Source organism: Trachemys scripta, chromosome 7 (assembly GCF_013100865.1).
Source record: "Trachemys scripta elegans isolate TJP31775 chromosome 7, CAS_Tse_1.0, whole genome shotgun sequence".
In the NCBI taxonomy this organism is placed as follows: Eukaryota; Metazoa; Chordata; order Testudines; family Emydidae; genus Trachemys; species Trachemys scripta.
The window spans coordinates 83,045,717-83,064,522 of record NC_048304.1 but is presented as its reverse complement, the minus strand read 5'-3'; the positions used below and the strand labels follow the sequence as shown (position 1 = coordinate 83,064,522).

General features: G+C 41.8%; 1 protein-coding gene across 1 annotated transcript in view; it reads right to left on the bottom strand.

The window, feature by feature from the left end:
• Positions 1 to 2,924: 2,924 nt before the first annotated feature.
• Positions 2,925 to 18,806, bottom strand: part of HKDC1 (hexokinase domain containing 1) — a 43,945-nt gene continuing 28,063 nt past the window's right edge. The window contains exons 10-18 of the mRNA XM_034777319.1: positions 18,119 to 18,423; positions 17,323 to 17,471; positions 17,117 to 17,236; positions 15,569 to 15,664; positions 15,391 to 15,490; positions 13,427 to 13,610; positions 12,437 to 12,592; positions 7,131 to 7,364; positions 2,925 to 3,691 (exon numbers count right to left, since the gene is read on the bottom strand). Coding sequence (XP_034633210.1) covers positions 3,547 to 3,691; positions 7,131 to 7,364; positions 12,437 to 12,592; positions 13,427 to 13,610; positions 15,391 to 15,490; positions 15,569 to 15,664; positions 17,117 to 17,236; positions 17,323 to 17,471; positions 18,119 to 18,423 — 1,489 coding nt within the window. The 3' untranslated portion in view covers positions 2,925 to 3,546. The remainder of the gene's footprint in view (positions 3,692 to 7,130; positions 7,365 to 12,436; positions 12,593 to 13,426; positions 13,611 to 15,390; positions 15,491 to 15,568; positions 15,665 to 17,116; positions 17,237 to 17,322; positions 17,472 to 18,118; positions 18,424 to 18,806) is intronic.

The window sequence follows — 18,806 nt, the reverse complement described above, 5'->3', positions numbered from 1 at the left end:
CCAGCATTGTCAGGGGAACATTGCAATTCTTTCCCTAAAGGCCGCAGTCATTTTAATTCCTCTGATCCCGCGTTGGGTGTGGACTCAGGATGTGGCAGCATTGACCATTTCTATTTTCCCCAGTTAATACCTACTTGTTTTTAAATATTCACGCTAACATTATGGCCTGACAATTGCTAGTATTCCTATACAAAACTAATACAAATCAAATATTCATCCTCATATATAGCCAGGATACTTTTGAGTCAGCTGATGTTGTGGGATTGCTATTGAAGTTAAAATTGGCTATGCAGGGATCATGTCATTATTCCTGTAGCAACATTTGAATGTATATAAAAAAGATTTGATGCAGGTCACTAGTTTCCAACTGCCCACCTTTTTTCAGTAGGGAGTACTATACAGTATGTTTGAATTAGTACCTATAGCTTTGAAAGAAGAAACCCACTCACCCTATCTAATGTTTTTCTAAGATGCTCATCACCACATGATTTACACTGCTCATTGCTTTGAAAAAGTTGGTTCCAAATAGTACCTACTTATTTTACTTACTAAAAGTAATTTTCTCTGAAGAGGCAGTATTTCATGGGAAAATCTGATCAAGTGGTATTGTTAAATCTGAAGAAAGGTATAATGAAAATAAATGTAAAATTATTAAACTACTTGTAAGAGATCATGAAAATATGCATGTGATGCATACGCTTCTGTTTGTAATATGATTGCGTGAGTAGTCTGTTCTTAAATATTAAATATGCATTTACCTTCTCCAGCTAGCCCAGAAACAAAAATGATATATTAGCTCTTCAGCAAGTGAAAATCATTTTCAATTTCATTAATTTGTTTTATTTTTTTCATGCATTCGGTAATTGCAATATGTCACAGTGAAAGATGCTATTGACCAGCTTTTAAAAAATAAACAATATAAAGTGAATGTATCTTAAAAAATGTGATTCATTGTTGCTAGGCTTAAATTTTCAGTCTTATTTCAGTTTTTATATTATTGTTAACATGAAGCCAACTATTTAAGACAGTACACAATAGTTATGGATGCATCCAAGCCCCTAGAGTATGTCTGCTACAGGCATCCTGCTGTCAGCACAAATGCTGTGTCTTGCTGTGCTCCCAACACAAGTACACAGGAACATATGTGAACAGAGGATTGAGAGGGTATGGAAGCAGCTGAGATTGGAAACCAGAGGTTTGCCATTTTGATTCTTTGTGCTACATATTATTTCATTTCATTCAGCAATCCATTAAATAAGAGTGTGATTTTTTTTAAGTCACACCCAAGGGTATTGACTATTTTCAAGATGTCTATAAATCTCAGCCTATTTTACTGTCCATGTCCCACTGATAAATATAAAACAGGCATTCCTGTTTCATCCCCCGCTCGTTGGCCCTTGCCCATTAATAAACCATCTTTATCAACTGCCCGCCTGCTGAGCTCAAGTACTACCGATAGGTTTAAAAAGTTCACATCAGCCTGTGTGTCTGCTGCTCATCCCATGTCATTGAAGAGTCACTTTTGGAGTGAGCAACAAAACATGCTGTTCCCACAAGAATTAATTTAGCATGATTGGAGACATGCAGATCAGCAGCCAGGGGACTAAGAAAGATGGAAAGAGAAACATTTCCACAACATGGAAACAATCTGATTTTTAAAAATTGATTGGGAGGAAAGACAAGAAGGAAAACAAGAACTAGAGAAATTAATGTGGCCTCATTCTAGAAAACATTCCTGGGACACGGAGATTAAAAAAGAGGTGTAATGGGGTGGTCTGTCCCTTTAAAGGTTGGGGGGCAGGGAGCTAGGGTGACCAGATGTCCCAATTTTATAGGGACAGTCCAGATATTTGGGCCTTTTTCTTATGTAAGCATCTATTACCCTCCACCCCTGTCCCAATTTTTCACACTTGCTATCTGATCACCTTACAGGGAGCAGTCAGCCATGTTCTGAAGAGAAGCCCAGCAGGCAGGTGCTGGGAATTGGCCAATCCAGCAAGACAGCATTTTGTGATTGGATCTGATTCCCAGGTAGAGGCTATAAATAAGGGCCCCAGGCCATGAAAGAACCTGAGACCAAGAAACAGCTGAGAGTACACTCTCCTATGCGCTGCAGCTGATTTTTCTACAGTACATCCACTTTCTAATAATGTCCACCGTATGTGGGGTGCACTGTATTACAACTAGTCTGGAACCAAGACAGTAAAAAATGTAGTAATTAGGGCTGTCCATTACTTGCAGTTAACTCACGCAATTAACTCAAAAGATTGTGATTAAAACATTAATAGCGATTAATCGCAATTTTAATTGCGCTGTTAAACAATAGAATACAAATTCTATATAAGAAAAAGGCCCAAATTGAAATGTATTAAATATTAAATATTTTTTGATGTTTTTCTACATTTTCAAATATATTGATTTCAAATACAAAGTATACAGTGCTCACTTTATATTATTTTTATTACAAATATTTGCACTGTAAAAATGATAAACAAAAGAAATAGTATTTTTAATTCACCTCATACAAATACTGAAGTGCAATCTCTTTATCGTGAAAGTGCAACTTACAAATGTAACTTTTTTTTTGTTACATAACTGCACTCAAACAAAATAATGTAAAACTTTAGAGCCTACATGTCCACTCAGTCCTACTTCTTGTTCAGCCAATCGCTAAGAAAAACAAGTTTGTTTACATTTACGAGAAATAATGCTGCCCACTTCTTATTTACGTCACCTGAAAGTGAGAACAGGCATTCGCATAGCACTTTTGTAATCAAAAATAAATATAAATTGAACACTGTACACTTAGTATTCTGCATTGTAATTGAAATCAATATATTTGAAATGTAGAAAACAATCAAATATTTAAATAAATGGTATTCTATTATTGGTTAACAGTCTGATTATTTTTTTAATCTTTCAATTAATTTTTTCAATCATGCGACTAATCGAGATTAATTTTTTAAATCACTTGACAGCCCTAGTAGTAATACATGTTTCATTGAACATAATGTTTCATTGGACAAAGTTAATTAATTTATTCCAATTTGTATATCTATTTTAAAAAACAAAAATGAACAAATATACCCACTAGAGATGTACAGTACCAGAATCTCGATACCCACTGAGGCAGACCAAGCTAAGGCTAAAAAACCCTAAAACCCTGAAAAACTGGGTGACAAACTCACAGGATAACATTAGTGGGGCAGGAGATCAATTAAGCACTTCAAAAGCTGATTGGGGGGGGGGAAATTACATTTATGTGACCTGCTGTATATCACTATGTATGGCATTCGGTCTTGTTGCAGCAATGAGTCTATTGTGGTATCCCAGAACACAGTGCTAACTAGCATCAGGACACCCCAACCTCCACCCAAGTTATGGTGGGTCAAAGATTTGACTTGTTCTGCACTGGTGGCGGTTCTAGTCTAGCTGCTGGCTAATAGTGGGTATTTCTTGTTGGTCTCCACCCAAGTTATTTTGTATAGTCACTGAGCAAATCTCTAATGCACTTGTAAAGCTGTACTTAAATATTTGTCTTTGTTTTTAATTTTCTCCAACATTATGCAATCTTTTTGCCACAGCAGTAATTAGGGCAGCTCCCTTTCCACTTCCATCTTCAGACAGCATGAAAGTCACATCACACTGAGGTGCCATTTCTTTCACTGTTTCCCGTAAAATCCCAGAAAAACTAAAAGTAAAACAAAAACATGTTACAATGTGTAAATGGAGTGATCATTTCTACTTGTTTATAAATTATTTAAATCACCACTTATTTAATGTAGTGTATTCTGAAATTTTTAGTTTGCTGATTTTATGCTAATGATTATCATACACGACCACCATAATGTACCCCCAGGTATACAGGATCCTGAGTGTATCCATGTTGTTCACATCCTTTCTTCACTAACCCAGACTAAAAAAAGGTTTGTTTCACCTCTAGGAAGCAAGGGGCCAAACAAATAAGACAGCACATCAATCAACATCCTCCATTGGTTCTCCCCTCCCCGTCCCTTCAGTATGTTCTGCCTCCTACAACAGAAAACAGAAACAAGTTCTTCCATCTTGTGAGATTGTGAGAGAAGAGGACCCATTTCCTCAGAGAGAACCATATGTCACTTAATGATGGTTCTCTCTCTAGCATACAGCAGCAGGCAACACTGGGTTCCAAATTCCTTTCATATAAAGAAGCACTGAGGCCTTCTGTGGAGCCACTAGTCTAGCCAGCTCTTTGCCATCTCACCCATTGTACTTTATGGGAATTTCACTTTGCCTGTTCCAAGTGGTGCAATAGTGAACATGGAGCTTTTTAGGTGCCAAGGGGTTCTGATGATGAAGTCCCATCAGGAGCTAATGCAGGAATTTGTACTGCAGGTGATTCAGAAGAGAAAAGAAGGGAAGAAGAGATGCCAAAAGAAAGTAGTTAAATCTATGGAAACATTTCCATAGCCTAAGTTGGTCAGTTGGGAGATGGCAACTATAAATTCCTCTCTATAAAATGTGTGAAAAGTTAATGTAATCTGGAAACATTTTAACTGCAAACAAAAAAAGTGGCACTTCCCCATCTTGGTCACAGTTTTCATTTTCGGTTTTCCTATCTTTCCTACCATCATGAACTGAAGATAGCAGAGAAACCTCATATTTTAAAAACTATTGAGGATGATACGCAGTCTTCCTTCTGCAAAGTGGGTCTTCTGATGCGGCTACTTTGGCAGCAAATTCTACACCTTCCTCTACCCTCGTTAGACCTCATTCATGGAACATGGATGTAACCTCAGCAACTAACATAATCTTCCATTTGAACAAGGCCACCTCTCTGGCAAAAATTTGGACAAAGCCATCACCAAAAATATTAAAGGTCCAAAATGCCAAAGATTCATTTAGAACCATTAGAAACTTCTTCCGTTACAGGTTTCCAGCATGAAGATTTCCTTTTGACTGAGATTTTGGGGGGAGGGGAGGCGGGTTTCTCCCCCTAACTGGAATTTTAATACATTTTAAGCATCCAAAAAGGCCATAAAAAAGGAAATGTTAAGGATAATATATGTGCTAAATGAACCAGAAAGGTACACAGTCTTTGACAGATGCAGCTGTTGGCTTGGCACAAGAATAGAGTTGACTTACCATTTATACTGTATAAAAAGAGTTTAGGTAGTTTCTAAATGTATTTAACTAAAAAGATAAACCTTCATTGCTTGCTTGCTGTGGAAGCTAAAACATTGGAAACTAGCTCTTCTGTTTAACTCAGAATCAATCATTACAACCTCAGCAGCAAGTTTCCCTTTCTTCAGTCAGGCTCCTTTGATCTAATAAAGTACAAGAAGGCACTGCTTTGAGCAGGGCCAGTTCTAGGCACCAGCAAAGCAAGCAGGTGCTTGGGGCGGCAAATTTGCAGGGGTGCAAGAATCCAGCATGAGAGCTGAGAACCAACAGGGAGCCCTGGGAGCTGTAGTTCCTTGGTTAGCTCCCTGCCTATAGAGCCAGCCCTGGAGCAGGGAAAGAACTACATTTCCCAGCATTCCCTTGGCCGCAATTAACAGGAAAGGGAGGGGGAAGGAGTGTAAAACTGAAACCTCATGCTGCAGCTTGCTGTAAATGGTAGGAACAGAGCCAGCTCTAGGTTTTTTGCCGCCCCCCACCTCAGCCCTGGGCTCCCGCCACACCCCTGTGTTGCCCCAGCCCTGCACTCTCCCCCGCCCACACCCCCTGCTGCCCCAACTCTGGCCCCCACCCGCACCTCCTGCCACCCCAGCCCTGGGCTCTTCCCCCCCCCCCACCCGCACCTCCTGCCACCCCAGCCCTGGGCTCTTCCCCCCACCCGCATCTCCTGCCACCCCAGCCCAGGGATCTTCTCCCCCACACACACCCGCATCTCCTGCCATCCCAGCTCTGGCCCCCACCTGCACCTCCTGCCGCCCAGCCTGGGCTCTTCCCCCGCACCTGCACCTCCTGCCACCCCAGCCCTGGGTTCTCTCCCCCCCCCCACCCCCCCCCACCCCAGCCCTGGGCTCACCCCCCCCCCCGACACCCGCACTGCCTGCCGCCCCAGCTCTGGCCCCCACCTGAACCTCCTGCCACCCCAGCCTGGGCTCTTTCCCTCCCCACCCCCGCACCTGCACCTCCTGCCGCACCAGCCCTGGGCTCTCCCCCAAAGAAAGAATTGGGTGGACTAAATGGACATTGCACCTCTCTATCTGAAGCCTAGCAAGGCAGGTACGTGGATCCCACTAGAATTTAAAATGAAAAGTAAGGGAGGGGAGGCTCTACTAGACTGGGCAGCTTTAGATACAGTATCAGGCACGTAAGAGGATTTACACTTTTGAGCCATGGAAGCAGAAATTGACTTTTCTTTTCCAGATTTAGCTAATATTCAGAAAGGGAATGTAGCACCTGCCTTCCAGATTTGAACACCCTCAAAATTCAGGAGTGCTCAAGCTCAATTTGGGCAGCTGTTACTTCATTTCTCCCAAATCAAACATACTGATCCACTGTAACTTGCTGTAGGAAAAAGTAGAATAAATTGAGCAAGAAATGCTTCCCAGTGGTTAGTAGGACTGGAATTGCTATTTTCAACAGCCATTGCCTTTTTTATTATTATTATTAAGTTTTAGTTTTATTTGTTTAAAAGGAAGAAAGTGATATTGCATTAGCAAATTCCCCATAGAAACAAAGAATGGAACAAAAGAATAATAAAGGCGCATCCAGATAGACTTCAATCACACAAGCTGAAAATTGTTCCACTTTACTGCAGTTCTGTAACCATATGGGAACCAATCCTGTCTGTGTTCTGTGCACATCTAAAATTCCTGCTGAATGACCAGCCCGGGGAGTGAGTTACCAGTGACCCAGGGCTGGGGCGGCAGGAGGGTGCAGTGGGGGGAGGGGGCAGCCAAAATTTTTTTTGCTTGGGGCAGCAAAAAACTTAGAGCCGGCCCTGGCTTTGAGCCTCTCTCTTGGCAATTTTCAATCCTTAGCCCAAATTAATAAGTCAACTGCAGGGATACACATTCATTTCTTGAGGATAATCTTTCATTTTCTATAATCTAAACAGACTACTGAACACAGTTTTGTTTGTTTTCTTAATGGACTCTTAAGTCAACACTAAAGCAAAGGAGGAACAAAGTACTCACTGCGGGTGTAGTTTGTATAAAGTTCCATCCACTCCAACAGTGATTTTCAAGTGCTCTAGATTTCTGTTTTCTCTCTTCTTCTCTACGATAGCAGCTAGTCCTGCTCCACATAGCTGGGCTGCTCTCTTTGAAACAGCACCACACACCTCCTTTACGATAATGCTGTCATCACAAGTGCTGTCCAATCCAAGCTGCTGCAGAATTCTTCTAACCTGGAGAAGGGCTAGCTGGTCACTGTGTTCATACAAACACAACAGCAACTTTTGGTTAGGAGATACTGTGTATACTTTTGGATTTTTAGTCTTACAAATGAACCAGATTGTTAGAGATTAGCTCTGGAGAAAAGCCCAAACACCCTTAATTGGGAGGGAGGTTCTGATTGGAATCCAAATCCAAATTTTGCATCTTGAGCCCTTCTGTGATTGCGATGAATACCACTTAAGAGGAATGAGGTAGTTTTTCAAAGGCACAAATAGCTGTTGGGCACCTCTCACTGAAAACACTGGTCTACAATTTTTGAGAAATCGTCTGCTTCAGAGATAAAATGTGCTATTTATTATGTATTTTGATGTGCTGAATTCAAATATGACAATTAAAACAACTGATTGGCTACTGTTTCTAAGATATTTAAGTTTTTACAGTTTATGTCTAGGTATATTGTGTAGATAGAGTTTTAATCATAAATTGTAAACGTAGGTCTTTTCATGTGTTTATGGTTGCTTTACATGATAATATTTCACCTGTCCTGTTCATGTAACACTTTAAAAATCAGCAAATGGGTTATATAAATAAAATTTATGATGAAACAAAAGGCAAAAAACTATTCTGTACATAGTTTAGTCCTATTCAGTGTCTACTCAGCGCTTCTTGGCTTGTCTCTTGTATTCATTAAATGGAGCATCTCTTGTCACTGTCCAGCAATAGTCTGCAAGCCTTGATGGGCTCCATTTGCCCTGATAGCGTTTCTCCATTGTTGCAATGTCCTGGTGAAATCACTCGCCGTGCTCGTCGCTCACTGCTCCGCAGTTCGGTGGAAAAAAATCTAGATGAGAGTGCAAAAAATGTATCTTTAGTGACAAGTTGCAACCAAGGCTTTTGTATGCCTTGAGGAAGTTTTCCACCAACAACCTGTAGTTGTCTGCCTTGTTGTTTCCGAGAAAATTTATTTCCACTAAAAGGAAGGCTTTCCATGCTGTCTTTTCCTTGCCACGCAGTGCATGGTCAAATGCATCCTCTCAAAGAAGTTCACGAATCTGAGGACCAACAAAGACACCTTCCTTTATCTTAGCTTCACTTAACCTTGGAAATTTTCCACGGAGGTACTTGAAAGCTGCTTGTGTTTTGTCAATGGCCTTGACAAAGTTCTTCATCAGACCCAGCTTGATGTGTAAGGGTGGTAACAAAATCTTCCTTGATTCAACAAGTGGTGGATGCTGAACACTTTTCCTCCCAGACTCCAATGACTGTCCGAGTGGCCAATCTTTCTTGATGTAATGGGAATCTCTTGCACGACTATCCCATTCCCAGAGAAAACAGCAGTACTTTGTGTATCCAGTCTGCAGACCAAGCAAGAGAGCAACAACCTTCAAATCGCCACAGAGCTGCCACTGATGTTGGTCATAGTTTATGCACCTCAAAAGTTGTTTCATGTTGTCATAGGTTTCCTTCATATGGACTGCATGACCAACTGGAATTAATGGCAAAACATTGCCATTATGCAGTAAAACAGCTCGTTTTAAGTTTAAGTTAAGACTCGTCTTCGATGAATCAATGAACAATCTCCACTCATCTGGATCGTGAACGATGTGGAGGGCTGCCATCACACCATCGATGTTGTTGCAGGCTACAAGATCACCTTCCATGAAGAAGAATGGGACAAGATCCTTTTGACGGTCACGGAACATGGAAACCCTAACATCACCTGTCAGGAGATTCCACTGCTGTAGTCTGGAGCCCAACAGCTCTGCCTTACTCCTGGGTAGTTCCAAATCCCTGACAAGGTCATTCAGTTCACTTTGTGTTGTGAGGTGTGGTTCAGAGGAGGAGGATGGGAGAAAATGTGGATCCTGTGACATTGATGGTTCAGGACCAGAAGTTTCATCCTCTTCCTCGTCTGACTCAAGTGAGAATGATTCTGGTGCATCAGGAACCGGCACTCCTTCTCCATGGGGTACTGGGCGTATAGCTAATGGAATGTTTGGACAATGCACAGTCCACTTTTTCTTCTTTGACACACCTTTCCCAACTGGAGGCACCATGCAGAAGTAACAATTGCTGGTATGATCTGTTGGCGCTCTCCAAATCATTGGCACTGCAAAAGGCATAGATTTCCTTTTCCTGTTCAACCACTGGCGAAGATTTGTTGCACAAGTGTTGCAGCATATGTGTGGGGCCCATCTCTTGTCCTGATCTCCAATTTTGCAGCCAAAATAAAGGTGATAGGCTTTCTTAACCATAGTGGTTATACTGCGCTTTTGTGATCCAAAAGTCACTTCACCACAAACATAGTAGAAGTTATCTGCACTGTTCACACAAGTACGAGGCATCTCTGCTCACTTTGGCTAAACAGAAATGTGTCCCTGTGCAAAATCAAAATCTAGAGCTGATATAGGGCAATTTGTTCAGCAGAGTGATGTAAGCTTCGTTATGATTGCATCATCCATGATTTCTAGGAATAACATGATGCAATTCATATCATGTATGACGCAATACCAGCTTCAGATTGCATCATTCATTGTTTTGCCTAAAAAGCAAGTACTGTCCAAACCCAGTCATAGATTTATTCATAGATCCAGTCAAAGATGTATTTTAGTCATTTCTGGTTTAAACTGAGATCCCTTCCCTTTATAACTTTCTTATCCTCTGCCATTCCCAAGTCAAGGGTCGTATATACTGACCCAATAGCATATTTTGAAAACTAGAGCCAATCAACAATTTTAAGCATCATTTTCGTTCTCAGTGACCCAGAATTAGTAAAGTCTGACTACATTTATTTCAGAAGCATTTTGACTGTAGAGCAGTGAAATCAGTAGGAATTAGGCACCTCACTGCCATTTCTGCCTTTGAAAATCAACCACCAATGGGTTACAAGTCAGCCACCCTATTTTTTTAGCATCTTTTCCTTCAGGATCAAAAAGTGATTTTACTCTGAAGATCATGGACAAGCACCCACATACATGCATGCACATGTACATTCAGAGCACAGTTCTTTTTTATAATCCATTATTAATACTCTTTTTGTAAAGGTAGTAACACTTGAGTGCCTCAGCAAACACTGTGAATGAGATAAAGGGCTGTGCATGGTGGTAGGATTTTTAAGATGACACGGTTGGGTAAAAACGGGGATAATCACTCCTAACAATTACAGAATAATTATGCAACTTCACCCCCCCCCCCCCCCCCCCTTTTATGGGGGAATCTCAGAATCATAGGACTGGAAGGGACCTGGAGAGGCCATCTAGTTCAGTCCCCTGCACTCATGGCAGGACTAAGTATTATTCAGACCATTCCTGACAGGTGTTTGTCTAACCTGCTCTTAAAAATCTCCAGTGATGAAGATTCCACAACCTCCATAGGCAATTTATTCCAGTGCTTAACCACCTTGACAGGAAATTTTTCCTAATGTCCAACCTAAACCTCCCTTGCTGCAATTTAAGCTCATTGCTTCTTGTCCTGTCCTCAGAGGTTAAGAACAATTTACCTCCTCCTCCTTGTAACAACCTTTTATGTACTTGAAAACTGTTATATTCCCTTTCAGTCTTCTCCTCTCCATACTAAACAAACCCAATTTTTCAATCTTCCCTCGTAGGTCACGTTTTCTAGACCTTAGTCATATTTGTTGCTGTCCTCTGGACATGCTCCAATTTGTCCACATCTTTCCTGAAATGTGGCACCCAGAACTGGACACAATACTCCAGCTGAGGAGTACAGTGGAAGAATTACTTCTCATGTCTTGCTTACAACACTCCTGCTAATACATCCCAGAATGATGTTTGCTGCTTTTTTGGGGTGTGGGTGGGCAACAGTTTTACACTGTTGACTCATATTTAGCTTGTGGTCCACTATGACCCGCAGATCCTTTTCCGCAGTACTGCTTCCTATGCAGTCATTTCCAATTTTGTATGTGTGCAACTGATTGCTCCTTCCTAAATGGAGTCCTTTGCATTTGTCCTTATTGAATTTCATCCTACTTACTTCAGATCATTGCTCCAGATCATTCTGAATTTTAATCCTATCCTCCAAAGCACTTGCAAACCCTCGCAGCTTGGTATCATCCACAAACTTTGTAAGTGTACTCTCTGTGCCATTATCTAAATCACTGAACATCTGAATATCTTCATTAATGATCTGGAGGATGGCGTGGACTGCACTCTCAGCAAGTTTGCAGATGACACTAAACTGGGAGGAGTGGTAGATACGCTGGAGGGTAGGGACAGTATACAGAGGAACCTAGACAAATTAGAGGATTGGGCCAAAAAAAACCTGATGAGGTTCAACAAGGACAAGTGCAGAGTCCTGCACATAGGACAGAAGAATCCTATGCACTGTTAACAGACTAGCGACCGAATGGCTAGGAAGCAGTTCTGCAGAAAAGGACCTAAGGGTTACAGTGGACGAGAAGCTGGATATAAGTCAACAGTGTGCCCTTGTTGCCAAGAAGGCTAACAGCATTTTGGGCTGTATAAGTAGGGGCATTGCCAGCAGATCGAGGGACGTGATCGTTCCCCTCTATTCGACATCAGTGAGGCCTCATCTGGAGTACTGTGTCCAGTTTTGGGTCCCACACTACAAGAAGAATGTGGAAAAATTGGAAAGAGTCCAGCAGAGGGCAACAAAAATGATTAGGGGTCTGGAGCACATGACTTATGAGGAGAGGCTGAGGGAACTGGGATTGTTTAGTCTGCAGAAGAGAAGAATTTTTGGTGGATTTGATAGCTCCTTTCAACTACCTGAAAGGGGATTCCAAAGAGGATGGATATAGACTGTTCTCAGTGGTACCTGATGACAGAACAAGGAATAATGGTCTCAAGTTCCAGTTGGGGAGGTTTAGGTTGGATATTAAGAAAAACTTTTTCACTAGGAGGGTGGTGAAGCACTGGAATGGGTTACCTAGGGAGGTGGTGGAATCTCCTTCCTTAGAGGTTTTTAAGGTCAGGCTTGACAAAGCCCTGGCTGGGATGATTTAGTTGGGAATTGGTCCTGCTTTGAGCAGGGGGTTGGACTAGATGACCTCCTGAGGTCCCTGCCAACCCTGATATTCTATGATTCTAAGACAGAAACCATCCCATTCTAATGAATTACTTTACCTTTCAATATGAGACAGGAATTTTGTTTCAAATATTCCTCTTGTCCTGAGCGATTCCGAAATCTGACCTCTGAACAGAAGTCCATGGTTGGTTAAGTCAATCAAAATTTGCCTCACTATTTCACCCAAATACATTCCACTGGTCATTTTTTCATACCTATTTTACAAAAAATATTAATAAATAATTACAAATAATTAAAAGATGGAATTAATTCTGTTTAATACCATGGGTAGTACATACTATAACCACCCCCTAAAAATATTAAAAACTTGGGTAATTCCACTACCCTAAACTCACTGCTGCTTGGCTGTAAAAAAAAACAACACATTATCTTACAATTACTTCAAATGCAAACACTAGTTAGAATATTTCATGTTCTAAGGAAGATGAAGAAATTAGAAAGAACACACAAAATATTAAGTATAATGCATTGATTGAAGTTCCAGTTTTAGATTAACTCTAACATTTTACCCAGCTTCCCCCACCTTTAACTTTGGTGGCTGATATAAATTGACACTTAGATCCAGATCAGGTCTGGCCTTGCAAAACCAAACTCAGACTCCTCAACTCATTTTTTGCAGGATTTATTTTGAAGTTCATTTTTAATACAAAACTTTCACAATTAATCTTATTTGGAAAGTATTCACAGTTGAGTATTTTATCCTAGCGTCAAGCCAAGTGGAACAGTAAAATAAAAGGATGACAGGACAACACAGTCATGCTTATGTTTTGCATATGTGTCTTAAAAGGTGTTCTGTTTTGCAAATCACCTGTTTTGGCAATGTTGATGTGGGGACAGAGAAATAATTTAGTCCAGATATAAAGAACATAGGCAATCTCCATGATTTATAGTTTGGCAAATGAATTACGATACCAAAATCTCCTTGCAAATTACTTGTTTAAAAAAATAAATAAATAAAAAAAGCAGTTCAGGTTCAGGAACGTTGCAGTAACCTATTCATCATTTAAAAACAATAAAATCAGTTTTACCTCTGTTTCCCAGGATTTAATGAACCCTCATCCACTTCTTTATCATATTTTGTTCTGATACTATCAATGCACCCATTGTCACCAAATCCTCCCCATTCCGTGTTAATGCACATTTTCCCTTCAGTCCCTTCCACAATTTCAATATTCTTCATCTCTTCCATATAGCACACGTTGCTGCCAGTTCCTGGGAGAAAGCAAAAGGGCTTCCGTCACATCTAGTTAAAGAGTAGCTGAAATGCATAGAAGGAAATCATGGTGTCTACACTGTGAAATATTTAAATGTCACTCTCCTGAACCAGATCTGTATTACAAAGATATCCCAAGATCTTAATAGAAATCAGTGTCAACAAGTGGCCTTTCTGATAGTATCTTCTACATCATTGAAATACAAACATTCAGAACTGAGGTAGGTTTTCCACAGAATATGCCATAGAAATTAAGAGTACTGGAGATTTCCTATTACTGCAATGCCCTCATGGGAATCTCACTGGAGAAAAGGAGATGGGGTAGGAAGGCACAGAGTCAGGTGACTGAATACTACCCAATTGATATTTGCATCACATTTTGCAGGCCAGACAACTCATGCTACTGTAAAAGTTATTTGGCTCAACCATACTTTGTTTTATCCCATGTTCATGCATCTACATGTCATATTTGCTTGTTCAGTGTTGCTACACACTGGCCAGGCATCTTTATCTGCCTACCTACAATGGACCCTGAGTCCTTTTGTTCAGAGGATACACCAGATTCACAGCTCATCTCTGCATGTGAACACATTCTCCAAAAGAACATAACATCTGAATCTAGAAATAGTTGAGCGGGCAGAGCATCATCTTCAGTGCTTAATTTGTGCCAGGGCTGGGCCCTGGCATCTCTGGCTTGCCACGGCAGTTATGAAAGTAAATCAATTGCTTGAGCCCTGGCACCTAATTGCTTGAGCCATCGCACCTCTTTCATTACAAATTAAGCACTAATCATCTTCCTACAATATTAGCCACAGTCTCCAAGGATTCCCTCATTATATTCTGCTTTAAACACCCTTCCCTGTCCTCACCACACGTAAGGCTTACAGATTGGCCAATAAGGGTGTGTCTACACTGCCCATGTTACAGTGCGGCCCTGGCAGACATGGGCAATGTAGTCACGCTCTATCGCTGGAGGAGAGCTCTCCTGGCAATTTAAAAAAAAACCAACCCATCCAGAACGAGGGGTAGCTTTATCACTGGGAGCCGGCACTGTCTATACTGGCACTTTTCAGCGCTAAAACTTTTGTCACTCAGGGGGGAGTTTTTTCACACCCCTGAATGACTAAAGTTTTAGCGTTGAAAGTGGCAGTGTGGACACAGCCTTAAATTGTAGCACTAGAGGAAGAGATGAAACTTCATCCAGAACATGCCACAGCCTTTCCCCCAGCTATATTCATAGCCCCAGGGTGGTGTATTGGAAACAATAAAAATTACAAGCTGTCACTTTAAATCCTGGTCCAGCTTGCAGGCTAGAGACTTTGTAGGAAAGTGTGTGATCAATCTATACCTCGCAGAGTCAGTTTGCAGAAAGCTAGAGTAAGGTGGGGTGAGCTGTGCTCTGTTTTAGTGATCAGCCTATTTTGTTTCCCTCCATTTGGGGTTTTTCCTGTGTCCTGATTTCTAAGAAATAAAGTAGTCTTATTTTAAAGCTTTCCAGCAGAAAATATTTAATGTTTGTATCCAGTTTATCTGTTTGTAGGTTGTGAAACATAACTCGCTGTCAGTCCAGTGACTGAATATTAGTTAATCCCATTCTCCTACATCCTGGTGCAGATCATTACCACGGAGCTATCAAGGTAGCACAAGTTCTCCAGACATTAATAGTTCTTATGACAGACTTTATCTGTCTCAGTGGTAAGATTTTTTTCTATCACAAATCAACTGATCATTTAAATATTTTGCTTTCATTTTAAACAAGTAATTTGACTAGTATTTTACCTGCAATAAAGCCAATTTCACAATTTGGATCCTCATAGCCACATGTCATCATTGTGCCAACGGTGTCATTTACCACTGCTACAATATCCAAGTCAAACTCCTGCAATGGAAATCATATTATTTAGAAAGGGGTGCAGCTGTTTTAACAAACCAAATAGATAGGAATAGAATTCCTTACATTTCTGCGTTTAATGGCCTCTCTTAGCATATCAACAACATCCTCTCCTTCACAGTCTGTTGCCTTGAAACCTTTTGTCCACTCCACAAGTGCTCCCTGTAACAGAACAGCAACAAAAATGACAAATGTAGTTGGATGTGAATCCTGTGCACTGAATGGGGCAGGGTCCTGTGGAAAAAGTACTATGTAAGCATGTAATTAATGACTGTATCACTTGCGCAAGGGGGCTGAATTAAGGTTGCACAGGTAACCTTCGTTCTGGCATTTCCTAACATTTGAGTGCTTGACTTTTGCAAACTTAATAATGTTCTTTTAATGTAGTTTTTTATGTATAATACGTTTTTGGCCCGTGTAAAACCCAACTTCCACTGTGCTGACTCCACTTGCAAAGGCGGATTTACCATGTAACAAACAGTGGGGTGGCACGGAGCCCCCAGTGACAGGGGGGCCCAAAATGCAGGACAAATCTCATCTGACAACCTGCCCGAGTCCCGGCCGGCGGCACAGCAGGGCTCAGGCACGCAAGCTGCCTGCATTCCATGGCTGGTGGCCCCACACTGCTCCCGGAAACGGCCAGCTGCTGGCAACATCTCTGCGTGCCCCTGGCGGGGAGGAGGCAGCTCCGCACGCTGCCCCTGCCCCAGGCAGTGCACAGAGTCCCGCTGCCCCCCTCCCCCCAAGGGGCGCGCAGAGATGTACCAGCAACAGTGCAGCAGGGCTAAGGCAGCTCCCTGCCCGCGCATCCTCCCTCCCTCTGTGCTGCTACCGAAAGCAGCCAGAATGTCCCTGCGGCCCCAGGGATGGGGTGTGAGGGAGAGTCTCCACGCGTTGCCCCCGCCCCGAGCACCAACTCCGCAGCTCCCATTGGCTGGGAACTGCAGCCAATGGGAGCTACGGAAGCAGTGCACAGAGACTCCTGTCCCCCGCCTAGAAACCGCTGCCAGCGGGGTGTGCTGGTCGCTTTCAGAGCTGCACTGCCCAAGGTAAGCGCTGCCCCCCTGACCTCTACCGCACCCCTGCCGCAGCCCAGAGCCCGCACCCAAACTTCCTCCCAGCAGGGCCGGCTTTAGGCCGATTCCCCCAAATCGGGCCCCTCGCCTAAGAGGGCCCCACGCCCTAAAGAGCAAGAGATTTCTGACCCATTAAAAACATACAAGATCATTTAGTAGTCATCGTGGCGTCCTCTTCTTGCTCTGTAAGTAGCCAACTGGCTGAATAAGCCAATATTTAGTATAAGTAAGGGTGGCAAAATCTGACAGTATATATACTTAGAATATCTGTGTGTGTTTATGGTGTTTTTTTCATCTCTATTTTATGTGAGGCAATTCATAAGTCTAAGGATCTGCCCTGAATCTTATTTAAAACCTTGTAAATCCTTGCTTGTAAAAAATATAAAATTTTAAATGCTGGATTTAAAATGAAGGGTTTCTGCGTTAAATGACTGAACAGAGACTAGTTAAAAAAATCCATCAAAATGATCCAGCAATTTTCTAATAGGAATCAGACCTATTGTAGCTATTCAACACTGTTTTGTGTTCCAGTCCTTACCTTATCAATGCTAGCTTGCCTGCAGGGGAAAGAGAATGTGAAGCCCAAAGGGAGACGTGCACCTTTTATTCCCATGTACTCCAAAAAGTCTGCTATGCACTGGACAATGTGATCAAAGAGCTGGAAGAACAGAAGCCGTGTGTAAAAACCAGCACACATTTAATGGACAATAATGTGGCAAAAATAATAACCAGTTTGGACATTACCTCTTCCCCTGTTCCTTGCATAATTTCCAAAGGAATGGCAAAGATTTTATTGTACATTCTCACAGATTTTCTTCTCCCACTTCGAATTTTCACAAGCAGAACTCTGAAATTTGTTCCCCCAAGATCAAGTGCAAGGAATTTTCCTTTTTCTGTAGCAGAAAAACAAATATTTTTTTCAGTGCTTCTCAACAGTTAGACATAGTACATCTGCCTAGTCAGAACATGCAAGCTACGGGAGCCATTACAGCACACCATAAATACTGGGTAAGAGCTGACTGGGAACTCTAATTCCCATCCTGCAGAAAATTCCCAAGTTTAAAAGGTGTTCCGAAAGGGAACAGAAAATAAAAGATCAACATTTCTGAAGAATGGGAATTCCAAAAATTTGTTTAGAAAAAAAAATTATTTTGTTTCAACCTTTTAAAAATGTTTCCAAGGCTTCCTGAGCTTCCGGGAGCCCCAGCAGCCAGCCCAGTGGGGAGCTCAGCAGTTCAGGGAGCCTGGGAGCCAGGACTCTGAGGGCTACCAGGCTGCCAAAGAGCTAGGAGAGCCTGGAAACCCACCTGCAAGGCAGCCTGCCTGGTAGCCTGCCACAGAACCAGGGACTCTGTCAAGGCTGTTAAGTAGCCGGGAGCTTGGAAGCCCTGGGAGACTGAACTGCCAAGGAGTCAGGAGCATTTCACGAGACATTGAAACTGACGAACTGGCAATTTCCAACAGAAAATTCTGGAGGAAAATTTCCAACCATATCTACTATGTAACCTTACATTTTTGTGTGCCTTGCAAAGACCCTTACCTGTTCCATCCGGTGTTCCACAAACATAAGTTGGTAACATTTTCACTGTGGCAGTCGCATGTGTTTCTTTCTTCAGTCCATATTCCAATTCTTCCCTCATTTTATTTTTCACTTCTATAAGATTCTCCTTGGAAAGTTCAAATGATGCTAGAATATCATCAATTTGTTTGCGCTGAGATACCAGTCTGCATGCAACTGCAGTTACCATGGCTGCTCCCTTCGCACTGCCACTTTCAGAGAGAAGAAATCGGACATCACAGTTTGGGACCAGCCTTCTCACAACCTTATGCAGGCGTTTAGGATATCTGGAAGAAAAATCATTGCCTTAGACCCTTGCAAAATATTGTGTGTATAATATACATGTACAAAACCATACACATCTGTAATAAACACACAAAACTTCATAAGTACAAAAGGAGAATTACCAAATGCAACCTCAGAAATTAAGAGGGGGAATGAGTGTGCAACTCTTCTTTTCTGGTTATTGGCAGCTTCAGTTATTACTGTAGGTGAGAAGGAATTATTGGCAACATCTCCCATGATCAAATCCATACAAATAGGCTATAATGAAATTACACCTTAAAGTCTTGCTACATTGGCGAATTCAAGTGGAAAGAAGATCCTGGGGAGAAGGGAGGCCCCTATATGACATATTGGGGAGGGTGTAAAGATAGGCCTTAACCAGACC